Source organism: Megalobrama amblycephala, linkage group LG7 (assembly GCF_018812025.1).
Source record: "Megalobrama amblycephala isolate DHTTF-2021 linkage group LG7, ASM1881202v1, whole genome shotgun sequence".
Classification (NCBI taxonomy): domain Eukaryota; kingdom Metazoa; phylum Chordata; class Actinopteri; order Cypriniformes; family Xenocyprididae; genus Megalobrama; species Megalobrama amblycephala.
In genome coordinates this window covers 57,032,003-57,051,616 of record NC_063050.1, presented here as the reverse complement: position 1 = coordinate 57,051,616, position 19,614 = coordinate 57,032,003, and the positions used below count along the sequence as shown (strand labels likewise).

Below are 19,614 nucleotides of genomic sequence, written 5' to 3'. Positions count from 1 at the left end.
TGAATTGAGCTGGAAGACAAAATTGAGGACATCACATTTACGACATCACTTCCTTTCCCTGAAAAAATATTAAATATCTTCACAAAATTTGAAGGTTTCTACTTTTAAACTGCAGAATTATTTCAGAAATATTTTTTCCTCAACAGTTTCAAGAAGTCTAACTTTTTCTTAAAAGGGTTTTTGTGAATCCGTACTTTTTTCTTCTGATGTTTGAATCCCAAAAGTAACACTTTCTTTCCTCTCATCAGGCTTTGTTTGTGCGAGCCGCTGAACGTCTGCGGACTTAAAGGACAGAATTGGTCGTAATAACAACATCCGCCTTTATTTGTTTTCAACAAGCGTTTCAGTCTCACACACAGAGCAAACATGAACGAAATACAAAACAACATTAACAATAAAAACAAGATTAAAAAACTCAAACGAGGAACTAGAAAAACTCCAACTCAAACCACTGAATGAAACCATGAAGATGAAGATGAAGATGAAGTTGAGCACCTACATCGAGGCCGGAAGGCCTTTATTGATGAGCGTGAAGGTCGTTGGCTGTTTTTAGTCGTCCTCCTCTAAAGCATTTTACAGTGGCGTATGTACAGGTACAGTATTTTACAGCACACTCTCAGTAGCTTGTGTTCGATTGGTCTAATGTAAGCGTGTCAGTGAGTAATAATACATCGATACAGTGTGGACGCGTCTCTGGCTGTGCTATATGTGCGTGACGCGAGTGTGGCGAGGATCTCGGGCTTGACCTTCGTGGATCGGTCGAGCGGATCCTGATTAAACGTCCTCCAGCAGTCGGAAGCACTTTGAAGGAGTCTGACGCGACGTCCGGCTGTTATTGCTGCGCGCCCACCAGAGGGCAGGAGTGAGAGCGGATGTCGTTGTGCTTGTGTTGGGCCTCGTCCACGTCCAGCAGCTGATCGTTGATCTGCACGTCCATGCAGCCCGTGAAGAAGGCCGACACTGGGGTGGACACCAACGAAACATCTGCACAAACAACAGATTCAGCGCATGTGAAGAGTCATGTGCAGATTCACTCAGAGCCTGTAAACAACTTTCACCAAATATTACACACAAGCACTGGCCACATCTGAAGGAACAATGAAACATTTGAAGACAAAATAAAGAAAGTGGGATTTCAGGGGTCATTTTAAGATCATTTGCTTTAAATTGGATGAAATTACATGTGCCTCAGACTGATGAGAGACGTTACCTGGGATGCCTCCTATAAAGGTGCTGTATGAGGACGTCAGATCCAGAGCGTCTACATTCTCCACCAGCTCCATCTGAGCAAGCTGCCCGTCCACCTCCAGTTTGGAGCTGTTCCCGGACACATTAACGGTCACTGTGTGCTGCTGACCGTCACACAGGTTCACTGGGACACTGGCCACCACCACGTCACCGAACGACACCAGCACGTGCTGTAGGGTCACAGATCAACACGAGATACATCTGGAGCTTCAGATCAGACACGTCAAACACCATCATCTCACACACACACACACCTCAGTCCACTCCAGTGTCCCGGGATGATAGTCTGACAGAGAGATGGAGAACGGGACTCTGTCCTGACGAACCAGAGCGAACAGGACGCCCACAGAGGAGGCGGGACGCAGAGTCATGTGCACATGGAGCTTCTGATCGTCCCCTACGGAAAGCAGGGATATCATCGTTAACTAAAACTATTGTTAACCCTTATAGGGTCTTTGGGATCTTTTTAGACCCCAAATGACATTTGCTAAAATTAAATAAAAAATTCTCTTTGTCCAAATGACATGAAATTTTGTACAGTGGTTCACACTTTCTAGATCTACAAATAAAAAAAAAATTAGAATGATATTTGTTTTTATGTTCGTGTAGAACAACAGTCACACTCAGAGTCTTTGGGGTCACCAGACGACAAAATGTAATTTTGTAACAAAATAATTGTTTTTTAAAACAAATGTAATTTGTTAAATGTAATTAATGTTTTTACTTCATATTTGTGCAGTTTTTGGAGGATTTATCATATCTTTTAAATTTATATAAATAAATTTAAAAAATATTTTTTTATACAAAAACAGCTTTTTATGTAAAATTCATTTTATAAAAGACCCACATTTCTAACTTTCATTCATGGGGATAACATGGATAATTTGACTTGGTTTAGTGTGAGATTTTTGGGAAATGCAGTTTTAAAAGTAAAAAAATGATCACTTTATCCAGCAGATGGCAGCAGAGCTCCACTATTTGCTATTTGACTGACTGAAAGACATCTTTTCACAAGTATTTTCAGCTGGATTCATATCTAAATATTATGAAATCACAATTATGACAATAAAAATTACTTTTTGTCAAAGTTTTGTATTTTTTTTTGTACTGAAAAAAAAAGTTTTTTTTTTAAAATGTTGATTTTGAGGATGAATTTTGTCCATTTTCTATGTGGTGTCTCATCATAATGTAACAATATTGAAAAACTGATTTTTTTTCTATTACAAAAAATGCTAAACTTTGACAAAAAGTAGCTTTTATTGTCATAATTGTGATTTGATAATATTTAGATATGAATCAAACAGAAAATACTTGTGAAAAGATGTCTTTCAGTCAGTCAAACAGCAAATAGTGGATCTCTGCTGCCATCTGCTGGATAAAGTGATCATTTTTTACTTTTAAAACTGCATTTTTCAAAAATCTCACACTAAACCAAGTCAAATTATCTATGCTATCCCCATGAATGAAAGTTAGAAATGTGGGTCTTTTATAAAGTGAATTTATATACATAAAAATCTGTTTTTGTATAAAAACCTATTTAAAAAAATATTTTGTAATTTATTTATATACATTTAAAAGATATGATAAATCCTCCAAAAACTGCACAAATGTGGAGTAAAAACATTAATTAAAAAAAGTAAAATTACATTTGTGTTAAAAAAAACAATTATTTACAATTATTTACAAACAAAAAAACACATATTGTTATTAACTAAAACTTAAAAACATTTTTGCTAATTGAAAAATCTGAAAAAACACAAAATATAAATAGATGAAATACCACTAACTAAGATTAATAAATGCTTTACAAGTACTTTTCTTAGTGAGTTCGTGTTAACAAATAGAACCTGCTGTAAAGCGTTAGCACAAAAACTATTAAAAAGCACAAAAATGACTAAAACAAAAACTAAAATGAAAACTGAAAATAAAAGTCAATTTAAAATATGAATCAGACCGTGGCTTTGGTTGAAGTAGGCGAAGCCGTGTCCGGGGTAGAAGGCGCTGTGGTCCTCGACGGCGTAACACTGCATGCGCTCGTTGTTCCGGATGGTTTCCTGAATGGACGTGTCCTCACCAGTTAACCAGCGCCAGTCCTTCATACAGCCGTCCAGTCGAGGGTTAATCTGCGTTCAGGAACACATGATCAGTGTTCAGACGGGCCGCACATATCAAGACACACATATGAAGTCCGTCCTCTAGTCCAGAACTCATAAAGCAACGTGCACGGGATGCCTTCTGGGATTGTCATTATAATTTGAAGCTGTAGTTCATCACCGCTCACCCTGCTGACCAGCCCGTCGTCTCTGAAGGGAACGCCGCCCACCGTCAGGTTGAGCTCATGCATGCCTTTATTGAGCGTGAACAGATCCCCGTTCACTGCGATCTTCATCACCGCCTCCCTGTCGATCTTGATGACGAGGCTCCGCCCCTGCTCCTCCACGGAGATCTGTGACATCACGCACATCAAAAGAGGTTTTCTTTGTTAGAGGAAAGTTGTGTGTTGTTCTGAACATGCGTTTAAGACTTCCTGCGCCAATTTAAGTTCTTTTCAAATTAAGACTTTTTAAGAACTGCAGAAACCCTGAAAAAGTGATCAGATTCTTTAATGACGTGACATGTTAACGTTGGATGGAAACACAGCTAGTGTGTCGAGTGTGAATCTGTGTTTCAGTCATGACCCCTGCAGTGACCTCTCACCTTATGCCACTGGCCGTCATTGACCAGCGGTCCACTGCTCGTCACTCGACTCACGGCTCCGTATTTCAGCTGCAGCTCCAGTTTCCCATTATGCATCACCAGAACAATCCAGGAGCTGTTTAGGTGGCCGCCAGCGAAGAAGATCACGCCCTCGGGGTCGTAGGTCCTGAGGTCAAACTCTGCTGTGAATCTGAGGGGAAACAGAGCTACTGAAGTGATGCTGCATGTTTACGTCACTGAGATCATGTGATCCCGTCACGTGCGCTCACCCGGTCTGGACCCTGCGGCGGAAGCGCAGCCGGACCACAGGAATCCCGCTGAACATGCGTCCGAGATACAGCGAGCGCGAGTTCCTCTTTATGTCATGCGGCAGGTGAAGCTCGATGGTCTTCAGACACACACAGAGAGGAAGAAGATCAAAAGATCTGCAAATAATCAAACTGAGAATTTGCACAAGAGCAAAAACGCCCAAAAATCGCAAAGTCTTGATGTTGTTTTTGGGCTCTAACAGGTTTTCCTGCATTATTTTTTGATATTTGTTGATGTTTTTGACATTATTGGTCCATACATTTTATCAATCAAAACAAAAGTCTGGCTGAAGGTTGTGCGCCAGCGAGTTTGAAACATGCAGTAGCGACAATGCAATTGACAACGGAAATTGTGTCGGTCTTGTCACTTGTGGCCTTTGACACACTGGATCACACCATTTTGTTAAAGCTTTGTTGGGGTAAGTGGGGCAGCTTTACATTGCTTCCATTCTTACCTGAAGCGTTGAACTTTCACTGTAAATATTGGGGATAATTGTTCTTCTGCTGCTCCTGTAAGTTATGGGGTGCCTCAGGGCTCTGTTTTAGGACCGTTGCTTTTTTTTCTATACATGATTCCACTGGGCTCTATATTTAATAAATTTGCTGATGACACGCAGTTGTACCTCCCTTTCAAAGCAGGAAATAATGCAGCTGAAAATTCTTAGCTGAATTACCTTGAGGAGGTGAAATGTCGGATGAACTCGTTAAACAGCTTGAGAATGAATGGCTTGTTTTTATTGCTGGTTTGTCTAAAGTTGATCCAGTCAATTATTATGACAGTTATTACAAACCCGATTCCAAAAAAGTTGGGACACTGTACAAATTGTGAATAAAAACAGAATGCAATGATGTGGAAGTTTCAAATTTCAATATTTTATTCAGAATACAACATAGATGACATATCAAATGTTTAAACTGAGAAAATGTATCATTTGAAGGGAAAAATAAGTTGACTTTAAATTTCATGGCATCAACACATCTCAAAAAAGTTGGGACAAGGCCATGTTTACCACTGTGTGGCATCCCCTCTTCTTTTTATAACAGTCTGCAAACGTCTGGGGACTTCTAGTTGCTCAACTGTCTTAGGTCTTCTTTGTCACGTCTTCCTCTTTATGATGCGCCAAATGTTTTCTATGGGTGAAAGATCTGGACTGCAGGCTGGCCATTTCAGTACCCGGATCCTTCTTCTACGCAGCCATGATGTTGTAATTGATGCAGTATGTGGTCTGGCATTGTCATGTTGGAAAATGCAAGGTCTTCCCTGAAAGAGACGACGTCTGGATGGGAGCATATGTTGTTCTAGAACTTGGATATACCTTTCAGCATTGATGGTGCCTTTCCAGATGTGTAAGCTGCCCATGCCACACGCACTCATGCAACCCCATACCATCAGAGATGCAGGCTTCTGAACTGAGCGCTGATAACAACTTGGGTTGTCCTTGTCCTCTTTAGTCCGGATGACATGGCGTCCCAGTTTTCCAAAAAGAACTTCAAATTTTGATTCGTCTGACCACAGAACAGTTTTCCACTTTTAAATGAGCCTTGGCCCAGAGAAAACGCCTGCGCTTCTGGATCATGTTTAGATATGGCTTCTTTTTTGACCTATAGAGTTTTAGCCGGCAACAGCGAATGGCACGGTGGATTGTGTTCACTGACAGTGTTTTCTGGAAGTATTCCTGAGCCCATGTTGTGATTTCCATTACAGTAGCATTCCTGTATGTGATGCAGTGCCGTCTAAGGGCCCGAAGATCACGGGCATCCAGTATGGTTTTCCGGCCTTGACCCTTACGCACAGAGATTGTTCCAGATTCTCTGAATCTTTGGATGATATTACGCACTGTAGATGATGATAACTTCAAACTCTTTGCAATTTTTCTCTGAGAAACTCCTTTCTGATATTGCTCCACTATTTTTGGGGGAATTGGTGATCCTCTGCCCATCTTAACTTCTGAGAGACACTGCCACTCTGAGAGGCTCTTTTTATACCCAATCATGTTGCCAATTGACCTAATAAGTTGCAAATTGGTCCTCCAGCTGTTCCTTATATGTAAATTTAACTTTTCCGGCCTCTTATTGCTACCTGTCCTAACTTTTTTGGAATGTGTAGCTCTCATGAAATCCAAAACGAGCCAATATTTGGCATGACATTTCAAAATGTCTCACTTTCAACATTTGATATGTTATCTATATTCTATTGTGAATAAAATATAAGTTTATGAGATTTGTAAATTATTGCATTCCTTTTTTATTCACAATTTGTACAGTGTCCCAACTTTTTTGGAATCAGGTTTGTAGTTATGATAGTTAAAATGCACTGCAGCAGTGGTAAAACTCTGACAAAATTTGTGACTATGATTCACTTCTGATGAAAGCATGAAGAAACCGCATATACTAACACTGATACTAAAAACAGAAATGAAACTAGAAGTCATTTTCAAAAGACAGAAGTAAAAGTAAAACTACTTCAGCACCAGCTAAAAGTGAAAGATAAAACTGAAACTTGACTGAAATCGAACTTTCAAAATGAAACTACAATATCAAAGACACAAAGCCGTATTTCCGTTTGCAGTTTGAGGGTGTAAAGAAGTGTTTGTTCTGTCAGAATACAGAAACACTTCTGAAAAAATATGAAATATGAAGCTTACAATCATACTGATCTTCTATCCTGCATATATGTTTATGTGTGTATGCATATTTATTTTAAACCTGGATATAAAGCTTTAGAATTTTAAACAATTTGCGATGTTACGACAAGTTACGATGCAAATAATAACAATAAATATCATCTTTCAGACTGTGCTCTATTTCTATGTGACCGATCGAATGTAAAGACCCCGAAATACTTCAAGTGAAATCGCAGAACGAACTGGTGTGACGTCATTTCGAACAAAATCAGGCCAAAACGATTCGTTTGTGGAGTCTGAAACATCTTGTCAAAGTGAACGTTCTGAAAAAGCTGGTTATACGCCTCTGAACTCCCATTGGTCCATGTGGTGATGATGTAACAGGTGGGTGTGGCTCTGAGGTTCTACCCTCTTTGAGGTGTAAATCATCTCCGGTTCAGTGCGTCGCGAGTAAAAACATGAACACACTGGAGAGTATATCGGGGCCCCTGTACATGTGACTCTGTACAGATCTCCTTAAATATCCCATCCATTAGAGTTTAAAGATCCGTGTGTGTGTGTGTGTGTGTGTGTGTGATCACCTCACAGCTCCTGAAATCTGGGCCCAGTCTCTTCCCCTGCCGTCCGTCACAGTAGCAGCGGAAACTTCCCGCTGTGTTCACACACTCCTCCTCACACACACGCGTCTCACACTCGTCCACGTCTGATGGGAAAAATGAGTTCAACATCATCAGAACATCCTCATCAAACACAAATCATAAAACATTTTTTCCTCTCATTTATAAACCATAATCTGGAATAAATGCTTGTGTCTTAAATGAGTCAACAGGAAGTGACCTGAAGTGAAAGACACATTATATAACCTTCTTCCTCTTGTTTTGGACCATGAAAGACGCTCAGATGAACTGACCACAAATAAGCAGCAAGAATTTCCCTGCTCAAGAGTGTCGGAAACTAAAGCGGAGCTGGAGTTATGTAACCGGAAAACACTTCCTCTCAACACTTCTGACTAGGTGAAAAGTCACAAAAAATAGATATTCCCAAAAACACATGAGATAATGAGACTGAAACCTCCTGTACTGAGACTGAGAGACATTTTAACAAGTTCAGGGATGAAGGTCAGGATGAACATTATGAGGAATTGATCAGTTCCTTCAGACTGCTGCAGAACGCTCAATCTTTTATACGGCAGTTAAATAAATAAGAAGATAATATTGTGCTATATTTTAGACACAATATAGTCTGTTTTTGCTCACTTTTGCTCAAATATTACTTATAAAGGCAGAGCAGAACTGCTGTGCATCTCCGAGCAACACACAGCATTTCGTTTCCGAATGAATCCATGTTTTGAATGAATCAGGTGATTGATTCAATGGCTCATTCATAAAGAGAGTCATTTACTTCATTCCTGAATGATTCTGCCGTTTGAACAAATCGAACGAATGAATGACTCACTCATTTAGACATTTACTGCCAGCTTAGATTCTAATTTAGAGTATCATTTCATTAAAAAAAAAATAATAATAATAATAATATCTCCATATTAATAATGATAAAAAAAACTATTTAAGGGAAATTCTGTGATCATTTACCCACTCTCAGGTCATTTCAAACCTGTATGACTTTCTTTTGTGGAACATAAAAGAAGATACTAAACTGTTTTGGTTTCCATTGACTTCCATTGTAAAGAAAGTCAAACATTTGAAAACAAATTATGGTTGTTTTAGCCTAAAAGTTTGTGTAATAAATTCTATGTTGAATCAAGTAAAATATTTCTCTCAAAACTTACTTTTTTGTAATGTCTATTTAATGCTTTTCTCATTTGACACAATAATGACTTTAAATGATCTTTTGGGGGTAATTTTTTGTGTGATTGATTAATTAATTAATTAATTAATCGGCACATCATAATTAATTAGATTAAAAATTTTAATAGCTTGACAGCCCTACTATATAGACATATTTAAAAATGAAAAATATTTAAAAAAAATCTAAATTATGAAAATTTTAAAACTATGAAAATTTTAACTAAAATCAAATTATAACATTTAATTTATGCCAAGACAACATATCTCATTTTCATTTAGTTATACTTCATGTACTAAAAGTAAAATAAAAATTAATGAAAACTATATAGACTAAAATGGAAAATATGAAAATAAAACCAAATTCAAAATATTAATGAACAAATAAGAGTATCTCAATGACTGATGCAGACACATTTACTGGCATCTCATTACTCTCATGACGATGCTCATTTGCATACGAGTGTTTGATCAGTATTTATGCTCTGAAACTCTTCTGAAACTCTCAGCACAAACTGTCTCGTAGCTTCGGCTCATGGTAACGTCCTGTAAACGCACCTGCGCAGCTCTTGGTGATGTTGTCGTAGACGTAGCCCTCCTCGCATAGGCAGTCGTAGCTCCCGACGAGGTTGGAGCAGCGCGCGGTTCCGCACACATCTGGAGTCTCCACACACTCGTCCACATCTGTGGAGAAAACCAGGAAACACTTTCGAACACTCCGTTCACATGTACAGCGATTCTACCGCTGGAGATCATACAGGCACTGCACTCTTACTGATGCGCTTCTCAGAATATGATCACAAATGTGTTTTTGCTGCAGTTTTCATTCTGGAGGTGAAAGCATGTAAACTTATTTCTGCCGCAAAAAAAAATAAAAAATAATAATTGCGACAAAAATGCCACCAAAATTAATAAAAATTCTTCCAAAAACCAAGATATGGTGCAAAAAAAGTCTCTGTATAAGTTCTTGTTTTTAATATTTATAAGCAATATCAGCAAAAGTGCTGTTTTCCCAAATATCAGCACATTTGTACATTTTATATAACAATTCAATAAACAATAAGTTAATAGGCTCTAAGGTGACTCAATTTTGGCAACGAAAATAGTTCCAAACATCAGACTTATTGCGCGTGTCCGAGCAACACATTACTGAATGAATCTGCGTTTTTGAACAAATCGTTTGACTGAATGATTCAATGACTCGCTCGTTCAGACAATGATTTGCTGCCACCTACTGGCGGCTTTAGTATAATTTAATTTTAGCTGAGAGACGAAGATAGAATGCTCTTTTTGTTTTGATTGTAACAATAGTTCTGGGTAAAGAGATAGAATACGTTTATAAATTGACTATTCAGAGCGAAATATGAGATAACATCATAAATATAACAGCGATAACATAATTGCGACAAAAATGCCATCAAAATGAAAAAAAAATGCTGTTTTCCTGAATATTAGCACGTTTGCAAATGAGATATTGATTTCATACAACAGTTCTACAAACAATAAGTTAATAGGCTGTTAGGTGACACAATATTGTCTGTTTTTCCTCCATTTTGCCAATGAAAATAGTTCCGAACATTAGACCCATTGCACGTCTCCAAGAAACACAGTTTAATTTTCCTTACTGAATGAATCCGTGTTTTTGAACGAATCGTTCTAATGAATGACTCAACGATTCTCTCAGTCACTTAAACTTTGTCCCTGAATGAATCAGCCATTTTAAATGAAACGTTTGACTGAATGATTCAATGACTCGCTTGTTAAAATGATTTGCCGCCACCTACTGGCAGTTTTAGTATCATTTCATTTTAGCTGAGGGATGAAGATTGAATGCTGTATTTGTTTTTAGTCATGATTGTAACAATAGTTCTGGGTAAAGAGATAGAATATGTTTATAAATTGACTATTCAGAGCGAAATATGAGATAACATCGTAAATATAACAGCGATAACATAATTGCGACAAAAATGCCACCAAAATTAATAAAAATGCTTCCAAAAACCAAGATATGGTGCCAAAAAAGTCTCTGTATAAGTTCTTGTTTTTAATATTTATAAGCAATATCACACGAGCAAAAGTGCTGTTTTCCCGAATATCAGCACATTTGCAAATGAGATATTGATTTTATACGAAAGTTCTACAAACAGTAAATTAATAGGCTATTAGGTGACAATATTTTCTTTTTTTCCTCCGTTTTGCCAATGAAAATAGTTCCGAACATTAGACCCATTGCACGTCTCCAAGGAACACAGTTTCAGTTTCATTACTGAATGAATCCGTGTTTTTGAATGAATCGTTCTAATGAATGACTCAACGATTCTCTCAGTCACTTAAACTTTGTCCCTGAATGAATCAGCCATTTTAAATGAATCGTTGACTGAATGATTCGATGACTCGCTCGTTCAGACAATGATTTGCTGCCACCTACTGGCGGTTTTAGTATTATTTCATTTTAGCTCAATGATGAAGATTGAATGCTGGTTTTGTTTTCGGTCGTGATTGTAACAATAGTTCTGGGTAAAGAGATAGAATACGTTTATAAATTGACTATTCAGAGCGAAATATGAGATAACATCATAAATATATCAGAGATAACATAATTGTGACAAAAATGCCACCAAAATGCCACCAAAATGAATAAAAATGCTTCCAAAAACCAAGATATGGTGCAAAAAAAATCTCTGTATAAGTTCTTGTTTTTAATATTTATAAGCAATATCGCAGTTAAAGTGCTGTTTTCCCGAATATTAGCACATTTTCAAATGAGATATTGATTTTATACGAAAGTTCGACAAACAATAAGTTAATCGGCTGTTTAGTGACACAATCGAATCGTTTGACTGACTGATTCAATGACTCGCTTGATAAAACAATGATTTGCCGCCACCTACTGGCAGCTTCAGTATAATTTCATTTTAGCTGAGGGATGAAGATAGAATGCTGTTTTTGTTTTCGGTCGTGATTCTAACAATAGTTCTGGTTAAAGAGATAGAATATGTTTATAAATAGATTATATAGAGCGAAATATGAGATAACATCGTAAATATAACAGAGATAACATAAATTCAGTCATATTGCATACAAATGTTTTTGTTTGTCTTTTTCTTTGAAACAAGCCTCCGAATTGCAAAGGCCGCTTTTGACTAGTAGGTAGTAAAAAAACGTAATGTAACATACATAACAGAAACTAAATATTTTCCAAATAAGATTTTTCACCTATTTATAATATTAATTTTTCACTGTATAAATTGTATGTTTATACATTAAAAACGCACGAGGATGATGATATTTGGGGGGCTTTTTACATCTAAAAGGTTCAAAACTCCTGATCTAATGTTTGAGATATCTTTTTGCAAAAATCAAAATCTACAGAAATAAAGTTATTGTTGTGTTTGGCTCGACACTGAAATGCTCCACTGGACGCGCGGCGCTCACTTACCCAGACACGCGTGGTGACCCGAGAGCCTGTATCCGTCACGACAGGAGCAGTGGTAACTTCCCATGGTGTTGTTACACTCGTGCTCACAGCCTCCGTTCTCTTTGCTGCACTCGTCTACATCTGCCAATCACAAACAGACAGTGCACCGTTAACCAATCAGGCGGAGCTCAGGATTCAAAGCCTGCGGGCGGAGTCCTGCAGGAACACAGAGGCTCAGTGTCGGGCGGCCTGGCAGAAACCGGCCACACTTTCCTTTGAGCTGAACGTGATGAAGAGGAACATCCTGAGCAGACGGTGATGAATGCGGCTCTGTGCTCGGCCTGGACGCTCTCATCGGGTTTGATGAGTCACAGCCCATCTGTGCTGGACAAATCTAGACTCAAACTGCAAAAACTCTCCAGCATGTTGCTGTGCAGTTTGTCAACTTTTAAAAGTCTAGTGGGAGGTTCTTAGAAATGCAATCTTTGAGAATATGAAACCATAAAGGAGGTGTTCACTGTATTTTGAATAAACTAATAAATCCAGAGAGCAACAATCATCGCCATCTTCACGTGTGGCATGTTCGTACCTTTCTCACACCTGACGCCACTCCATCCAGTGAAACAGTGACACTGGAATCCGCCTTTTTTGTCCTCGCAGCGCACCATCCCGAGATGATTGCAGGGGTTCGGGGAACACTGGTCTGGAATGTCTGCGGGAGAAAAAGAAAGATACCTAATTTATGATGATTACTAAAAAAGGCATTAAAAAAGCAGCTAGCTTCACCCAAAAATGAAAATTATCCCATGATTTACTCTCCCTCAAGCCATTTTTCTTACAAAAATTTATTAACTCTGTGGAGTCGTATGGATTACTGTTATGATGGATGGATGCACTTTTTTGGACTTCATCATTCACTCCCATTATAAAGCTTGGAAAAGACCGAATATTCTTAAATATATCTCAGATTGTGTTCGTCTGAAAGACGGATGGCTTTTTTTGGGTGAACCATCCCTTTAATTAATTAACAAATGTGAAATAATGAGTCCTTATTGTAAAGTGTTACTGTAAATATTAACAAACATCCACATGACGTCAGCTGAAAATGCTAGAAATATCAGAAGCTGATGACAGATTATGAGGACAAACATCCTTCACACGAATGGAGCCAGATGAAAGTCAGTCCCAGCTCTTTATTCCGACGACTCTCCAGTTGTCCGTGATGTGTTTGCTGACAGCGCACGAAGCACGTCCGACCACAGAGGAGAGAGACAGGAAGAGCTCAGAGACGCAGCGTCCCTCTCTCTCTCTGACTCAGGGTTTCTGCTGGACACAGATCGACCAATCACAGCGCAGCACGAGGCTGCCTCCGAATCAGCAGAAGTGAGTAAAGCAGGACGAGCCTCCAGCAGACGTCAGCGAACATCGTCACACGCACACGCCCACTCATTCACACACACCTCAGACCTTCACATTAGTGTGATTTACTGAGATGTTGGGCGACAGGATGATAACGAGAGGAGAGAGACGTTCAGATGCAAGAGCAAACTACCCATGAGCGCTTTCTGAAGATATAAATAACTCCAGAGGAGAGCAGACGACTGCTTCAAACGCACTGCAGCACTGCACTAGATAGATAGATAGATAGATAGAGACACTCACTGTGGACGCAGGTGATGAGATCCGATTTCTTCTTCTCAGAGCCTCCAAATTTGTCCAAACAAGCTTTATTATTAAAGAGAGTCAAACATCTTCATCAGGATCAGCAGATTCAGCAAACAATCGACTCACATTATAGTAAAGGATTAGTTCAGTTCAGAATTAAAATATCCTGATAATTTACTCTCCTCCATGTCATCCAAGATGTTCATGTCTTTCTTTCTTCAGTGGAAAAGAAATTAAGGAAAACATTCCAGGATTTTTCTCCATATAGTGGACTTCACTGGGGTTCAACGGGTTGAAGGTCCAAATGTCAGTTTCAGTGCAGCTTCAAAGAGCTCTACATGATCCCAGACGAGGAATAAGAGTCTTATCTAGAGAAACCATAAAAATAAACATTTATATACTTTTTAACCACAAATGCTCGTCTTGCACTGCTCTGCGATACGCCACGCATGACGTAATCATGTTGGAAAGGTTCTGATTTTCTCCTCCACCTTCAAAATTGTTGTTTTACCCTTTTTTGTAAAGGCTGTTTGATTTAGTCTTTGTAAACACTGGATCGGTACTTCCGCCTACGTCACGCGTGACCTTTCCAACATGATTACGTCATGCGTGGAGCATCACAGAGCAGTGCAAGACGAGCATTTGTGGTTAAAAAGTATATAAATTTGTTTTTTTTGGAAAATGGCTGATGGTTTCTCTAGATAAGACTCTTATTCCTCGTCTGGGATCATGTAGAGCTCTTTGAAGCTGCACTGAAACTGACATTTGGACCTTCAACCCGTTGAACCCCAGTGAAGTCCACTATATGGAGAAAAATCCTGGAATGATTTTCCTTCCACTGAAGAAAGAAAGACATGAACATCTTGGATGACATGGAGGAGAGTAAATTATCAGGAAAATTTTATGAATCCTTTAAATGATTCCAACCTTCATTAGAAAACACAGAGAGAAGAGGAAGACTCACCCTGATACTTGGGGTAGAAATAATCCTATAAAAGAGAAATGATTCATTATTATGAACAGGATTTTTGTTAATGAATGAATGTCAGATTTGAAGACAGAGCGTCTGTGATCCTGTCCTGACATGTTGAGCTCATATTTTGTCTTACATCAGGGTGGATAATGAGTCCTGTCTCATGTTTCTGAGTTGGTATGAAAGAACACACACACACACACACTCTCTCTCTCTGCAGAGGTATGGGTGGAGTAAATCTACACAGTTGACTTTAATCTCTCTCTGTCATTCTCTATGTACATTAATAAATCCTGCAGCATTTAATCCAGCAGCATTAATGAGAAGAAACGATTAGACGTGTGACTGCGATGACCACTGACGTCCTCACACGAGCTCTGAGATAATCGATGTCGAGTCCTCTATGCATTAAAGTCAAACTTCAGCTGGTAACCGGCGTGCTGACTCACTCACACACACTGCAGTGAGAAATCTGCAGCGTCAGAGAAGCCGGTCGCACGCGCTGCCGGTGAATAATGCATTCAGGGACTGGAAATCCAACGTCTCTGACACGGCCAGGAGGAAGAGGCACGCAAACCTCAGGGACAGTGACCCGTGTCACTTCACATCACCTTGATTCACCTTAGCTGGGGCTGAAAAGACATTTAATATCCAGTAATATTATTGATTTGACTGCAAACCTTGAGCTGAGCTGAATAATGACACTATTGTCTTCTGCTTTGACAAATTCTGCAACACTGACAGTCACTGGCACTCCGACAATCAAATAAAGTTGATTCCAGAATTTATCATGGTCAAGCTAAAAATAGAAAGCTTTAAAGCACTGATGATGTCATCATAATCTTTCACACTTCCCAAACATTCCCAATCCGCACAGTGAATACCCTGATCCTTATTTACAGCCCAAACAGGATTAAATCTGGACGAGTCAGACGCGCGCCGCCACACTGGAATTCATTCTGTATCAAAAACACATTCCAGGCTCAACAGTCAGTCAACAACACAGTGACACGCCCCTCAGGGACCAATCAGAAGTGCCACTGACAGGCTCATTTGCATATCAGCTCCCAGAGGAGAACAGTCTGTGTATGAGGAGTCATATTCATGCGGGGTTATTGATGTGAAATCAGGTGCGGAGCACAGCCTCATGGGAAAATATGACGGTAATAATAGCATCAATGCAGCATGAGCACTTCTGATTTATTATATTTCACATTAAGGGTTACACTGCCCTAGTTACACTGTAATTAAACATGAGTACTGAGTACTTAATACTATAGAGTTAGGATTAGAATTAGGGTTTGGTTTATATATATATATATATATATATATATATATATATATATATAATTACAGTGCTAAATCTGTGAAACAAAAACATATATAATACATATTTTCACAGATTTAGCACTGTCATTCCATTATGTTCAATACAAATTTTCAATATATATTTAACCGATAATAAGACAGATGCTCTATAAATGTGACAGGCGCCCTGTCAAATGGACCACTGCAGCCCTACATAGTGCACACTAACTAGGGAGCGGCACAGAATCATTAGAGCTCGATACATATTTACCGATAAAACACCAGCGCGCGCACTAACCGATTAATCGGTCGTCAGCTCGTCTGCGGCGGACTCTCTTACCGTCTCAGGGTCATTCTCGAACACTTCTCTCGCCTCCTCTTTAGTGCATCTCTCCTCCACACACTCCCTCTCCAGGTGACCCTGCTTGGTCTCCTCGAACACCTGGTTCGCCCTCCGGTGTCTGCGGAGAAACTCGTTCGCCTGCTTCGGCGACACGGACACTGAAAACAGCAGAGACTCTCAACTTCTGCCCGGGACAAGTTTGCGCTGCTGCACTACGCAGGAATAGCGGCTTGTTTCGTGTACTTACATTGCGAGGAGCAGCCGATGCAGAGCAGGACGAAGCAGCAGCTCGACACGAACTCTCTCATGTTCATTCTGCGGCAAACTTTCGCTCGTTCTGGATCAGAATCCTGCACTGAACCGCCACATTCAACCCCGAACACGAGCGTCTCTGCGGCGCATTCAGCCTCTCTCTCTTTCTCTCTCTCTCTCTTGAGCACTCTCTGTATTCGGCTCCTCTGTTTCTCTCTCTCTCTCTCTCTCTCTCTCTCTCCACAAACGTGAGCGGCAGATTCGTCGGTTTATTGGTGAAAGTTGCAGCACGCGCAGGGAGTTCCCGATGCAGAATTTTCCTCTGCAAGAGCAGATCACTGCAGCACAAACTACACTAGCACAGAGAAAATAACCCTTTAAAGGTTTGGTTCACCCAAAATAAATGAGCATTCTGTCCCCATTTACTGTTCCTCATCATGTCCTTCAAACCCCTATGACTTTCTTTCTTTAGAGGAACACAAAAGGACACACTCAGCAGAATGTTCACGCTGCTCTGCATTATCCAACACTAAACAATGCTTGGTTAAAAACAACTGTTAACAATAGCTGTTTTAACCCAGCGAAAGGGTCTTTTAACCCAGCGAACGGGTGTTTTAACCCAGCGAAAGGGTCTTTTAACCCAGCGAACGGGTCTTTTAACCCAGCGAATGGGTCTTTTAACCCAGCGAATGGGTCTTTTAACCCAGCGAACGGGTGTTTTAACCCAGCGAATGGGTGTTTTAACCCAGCGAATGGGTCTTTTAACCCAGCGAATGGGTCTTTTAACCCAGCGAAAGGGGTGTTTTAACCCAGCGAATGGGTCTTTTAACCCAGCGAATGGGTCTTTTAACCCAGCGAACGGGTGTTTTAACCCAGCGAATGGGTGTTTTAACCCAGCGAAAGGGTCTTTTAACCCAGAAGACGGTTGTTTTAACCCAGCGAATGGGTCTTTTAACCCAGCGAACGGGTGTTTTAACCCAGCGAATGGGTCTTTTAACCCAGCGAACGGGTGTTTTAACCCAGCGAACGGGTGTTTTAACCCAGCGAAAGGGGTGTTTTAACCCAGCGAATGGGTCTTTTAACCCAGCAGACGGTTGTTTTAACCCAGCGAACGGGTGTTTTAACCCAGCGAATGGGTCTTTTAACCCAGCGAATGGGTCTTTTAACCCAGCGAAAGGGGTGTTTTAACCCAGCGAATGGGTCTTTTAACCCAGCGAATGGGTCTTTTAACCCAGCGAACGGGTGTTTTAACCCAGCGAAAGGGGTGTTTTAACCCAGCGAATGGGTCTTTTAACCCAGCAGACGGTTGTTTTAACCCAGCAAACGGGTGTTTTAACACAGCGAAAGGGGTGTTTTAACCCAGCGAAAGGGGGGTTTTACCCAGCGAACGGGTGTTTTAACCCATCGAAAGGGGTGTTTTAACCCAACTAACGGGTGTTTTAACCCAGCGAAAGGGGTGTTTTAACCCAGCGAAAGGGTGTTTTAACCCAGTGAAAGGGGTGTTTTAAACCAGCGAATGGGGTGTTTTAACCCAGCGAATGGTTGTTTTAACCCAGCGAAAGGGTGTTTTAACCCAGCGAATGGTTGTTTTAACCCAGCGAAAGGGTGTTTTAACCCAGCGAATGGGTCTTTTAACCCAGCGAATGGTTGTTTTAACCCAGCGAATGGTTGTTTTAACCCAGCGAAAGGGTGTTTTAACCCAGCGAAAGGGGTGTTTTAACCCAGCGAATGGGGTGTTTTAAACCAGCGAATGGGGTGTTTTAACCCAGCGAAAGGGTGTTTTAACCCAGCGAACGGTTGTTTTAACCCAGCGAATGGGGTATTTTAAACCAGCGAATGGGGTGTTTTAACCCAGCGAATGGGGTGTTTTAACCCAGCGAACGGTTGTTTTAACCCAGCGAATGGGGTATTTTAAACCAGCGAACGGTTGTTTTAACATTTAAATAAAACATTTAACCCAACCACTGGGTTAAATGTCATCTTTTCTTCTCTATTGTGTTGTATATCTGAGTGAAACGCTTCTCAAACAAGAACAAATGTAGGGCGGGGCTTGATTTTGTCTGTGGGGAATTGATTGGATGGTTGTGGTTTGCTATTGGTGGATCTCATGTGAGTGATAGGTTGCCCCGCCCTCATCATCAGAGAAGAGAAGAGATGCTGCAAGATATTCTGATTCAAGATTACGAGGAACATGATTTTATGCACAATGCACAATCACAAGCAGGTTAAAAGCCATTTCAAGTTGTTTCCCATCATGCTCTTTGTTTGCTCAGTGTTTGGCAGACTTCTCGCTGGCACATGTCAGCATGAATATCACAGCACAGTGGAACTGATTGCGACACATTTGAGAGCTGCGACAGATTTCCAGTGAATCTGCAGTTCCACAGAATACAGAATGTGGGGGAACGACACGAATCAACGATGACACAAGTTTCATTTTTAGGTGAACTGTTCCAGTTATCTATTAATGACATCAGTGTTGGCATCTGATTGATAGTTTGGACTATTTATCAAGGAAAAGTCTTTTAGTATAGTTATACAAACGTCGTCCTTCAGCTCGCGTCTTTCTGCTGTGAAATCTTTACTTTTTATTTGGATCATAACTTTGATATTGTTAGTATTATTTCAACTGGACAGACCTACTCTGATCACAGCTGTTTGTTGATCTGACTCTGATGTGAGCTTACATTCCTCCTCCTGCAGCTGTTTTCTCAGTGTTTACCTCGCTCGCTCTCCTCTTGTTTTTCTGACCCAGTGTTTTCATTCTCTTCCTCCCTCCCATTTCCCATCTGTTTTTTTTTTAATGCAACATTGAGGTCAGGTCAGTGTCCATCTGTAAAACACACTGTATATCTCATGTCAGCTTCACAGAGATGAAGATCCAGTTATTGTCATATGGAAACATTCATGTGCCTTTAAACTACACAAAAAAGGGAGTCAAAAGTGGAGCACTTTCTATTAATAACAGCAGCT

The 19,614-nt window shown here is 40.1% G+C and overlaps 1 protein-coding gene across 1 annotated transcript; it reads right to left on the bottom strand.

Annotated features, from left to right (window-relative positions):
- Positions 1-303: 303 nt before the first annotated feature.
- gas6 (growth arrest-specific 6) lies at positions 304-16,879 on the bottom strand. The gene is made up of 15 exons (XM_048198229.1): positions 16,637-16,879; positions 16,387-16,547; positions 14,730-14,754; positions 13,763-13,825; positions 12,690-12,812; positions 12,122-12,241; positions 9,241-9,366; positions 7,459-7,580; positions 4,215-4,333; positions 3,946-4,135; positions 3,530-3,694; positions 3,203-3,371; positions 1,503-1,645; positions 1,211-1,418; positions 304-984 (listed from the first exon to the last, which is right to left on the bottom strand). Exons 1-15 carry the CDS (start codon positions 16,701-16,703, stop codon positions 833-835), a joined length of 1,953 nt encoding a protein of 650 aa, XP_048054186.1. The 5' UTR covers positions 16,704-16,879; the 3' UTR covers positions 304-832.
- Positions 16,880-19,614: the final 2,735 nt, after the last annotated feature.

Excerpts from the sequence above, each read along its gene's own strand:
- gas6 (XM_048198229.1), bottom strand. The coding sequence starts at position 16,703 with ATGAACATGAGAGAGTTCGTGTCGAGCTGCTGCTTCGTCCTGCTCTGC. Across the intron at positions 7,581-9,240 it reads CATCACCAAGAGCTGCGCAG|ACGTGGACGAGTGTGAGACG; the intron begins GTGCGTTTACAG and ends TTTTCCCATCAG. Across the intron at positions 1,419-1,502 it reads GGACACTGGAGTGGACTGAG|CACGTGCTGGTGTCGTTCGG; the intron begins GTGTGTGTGTGT and ends GTGACCCTACAG.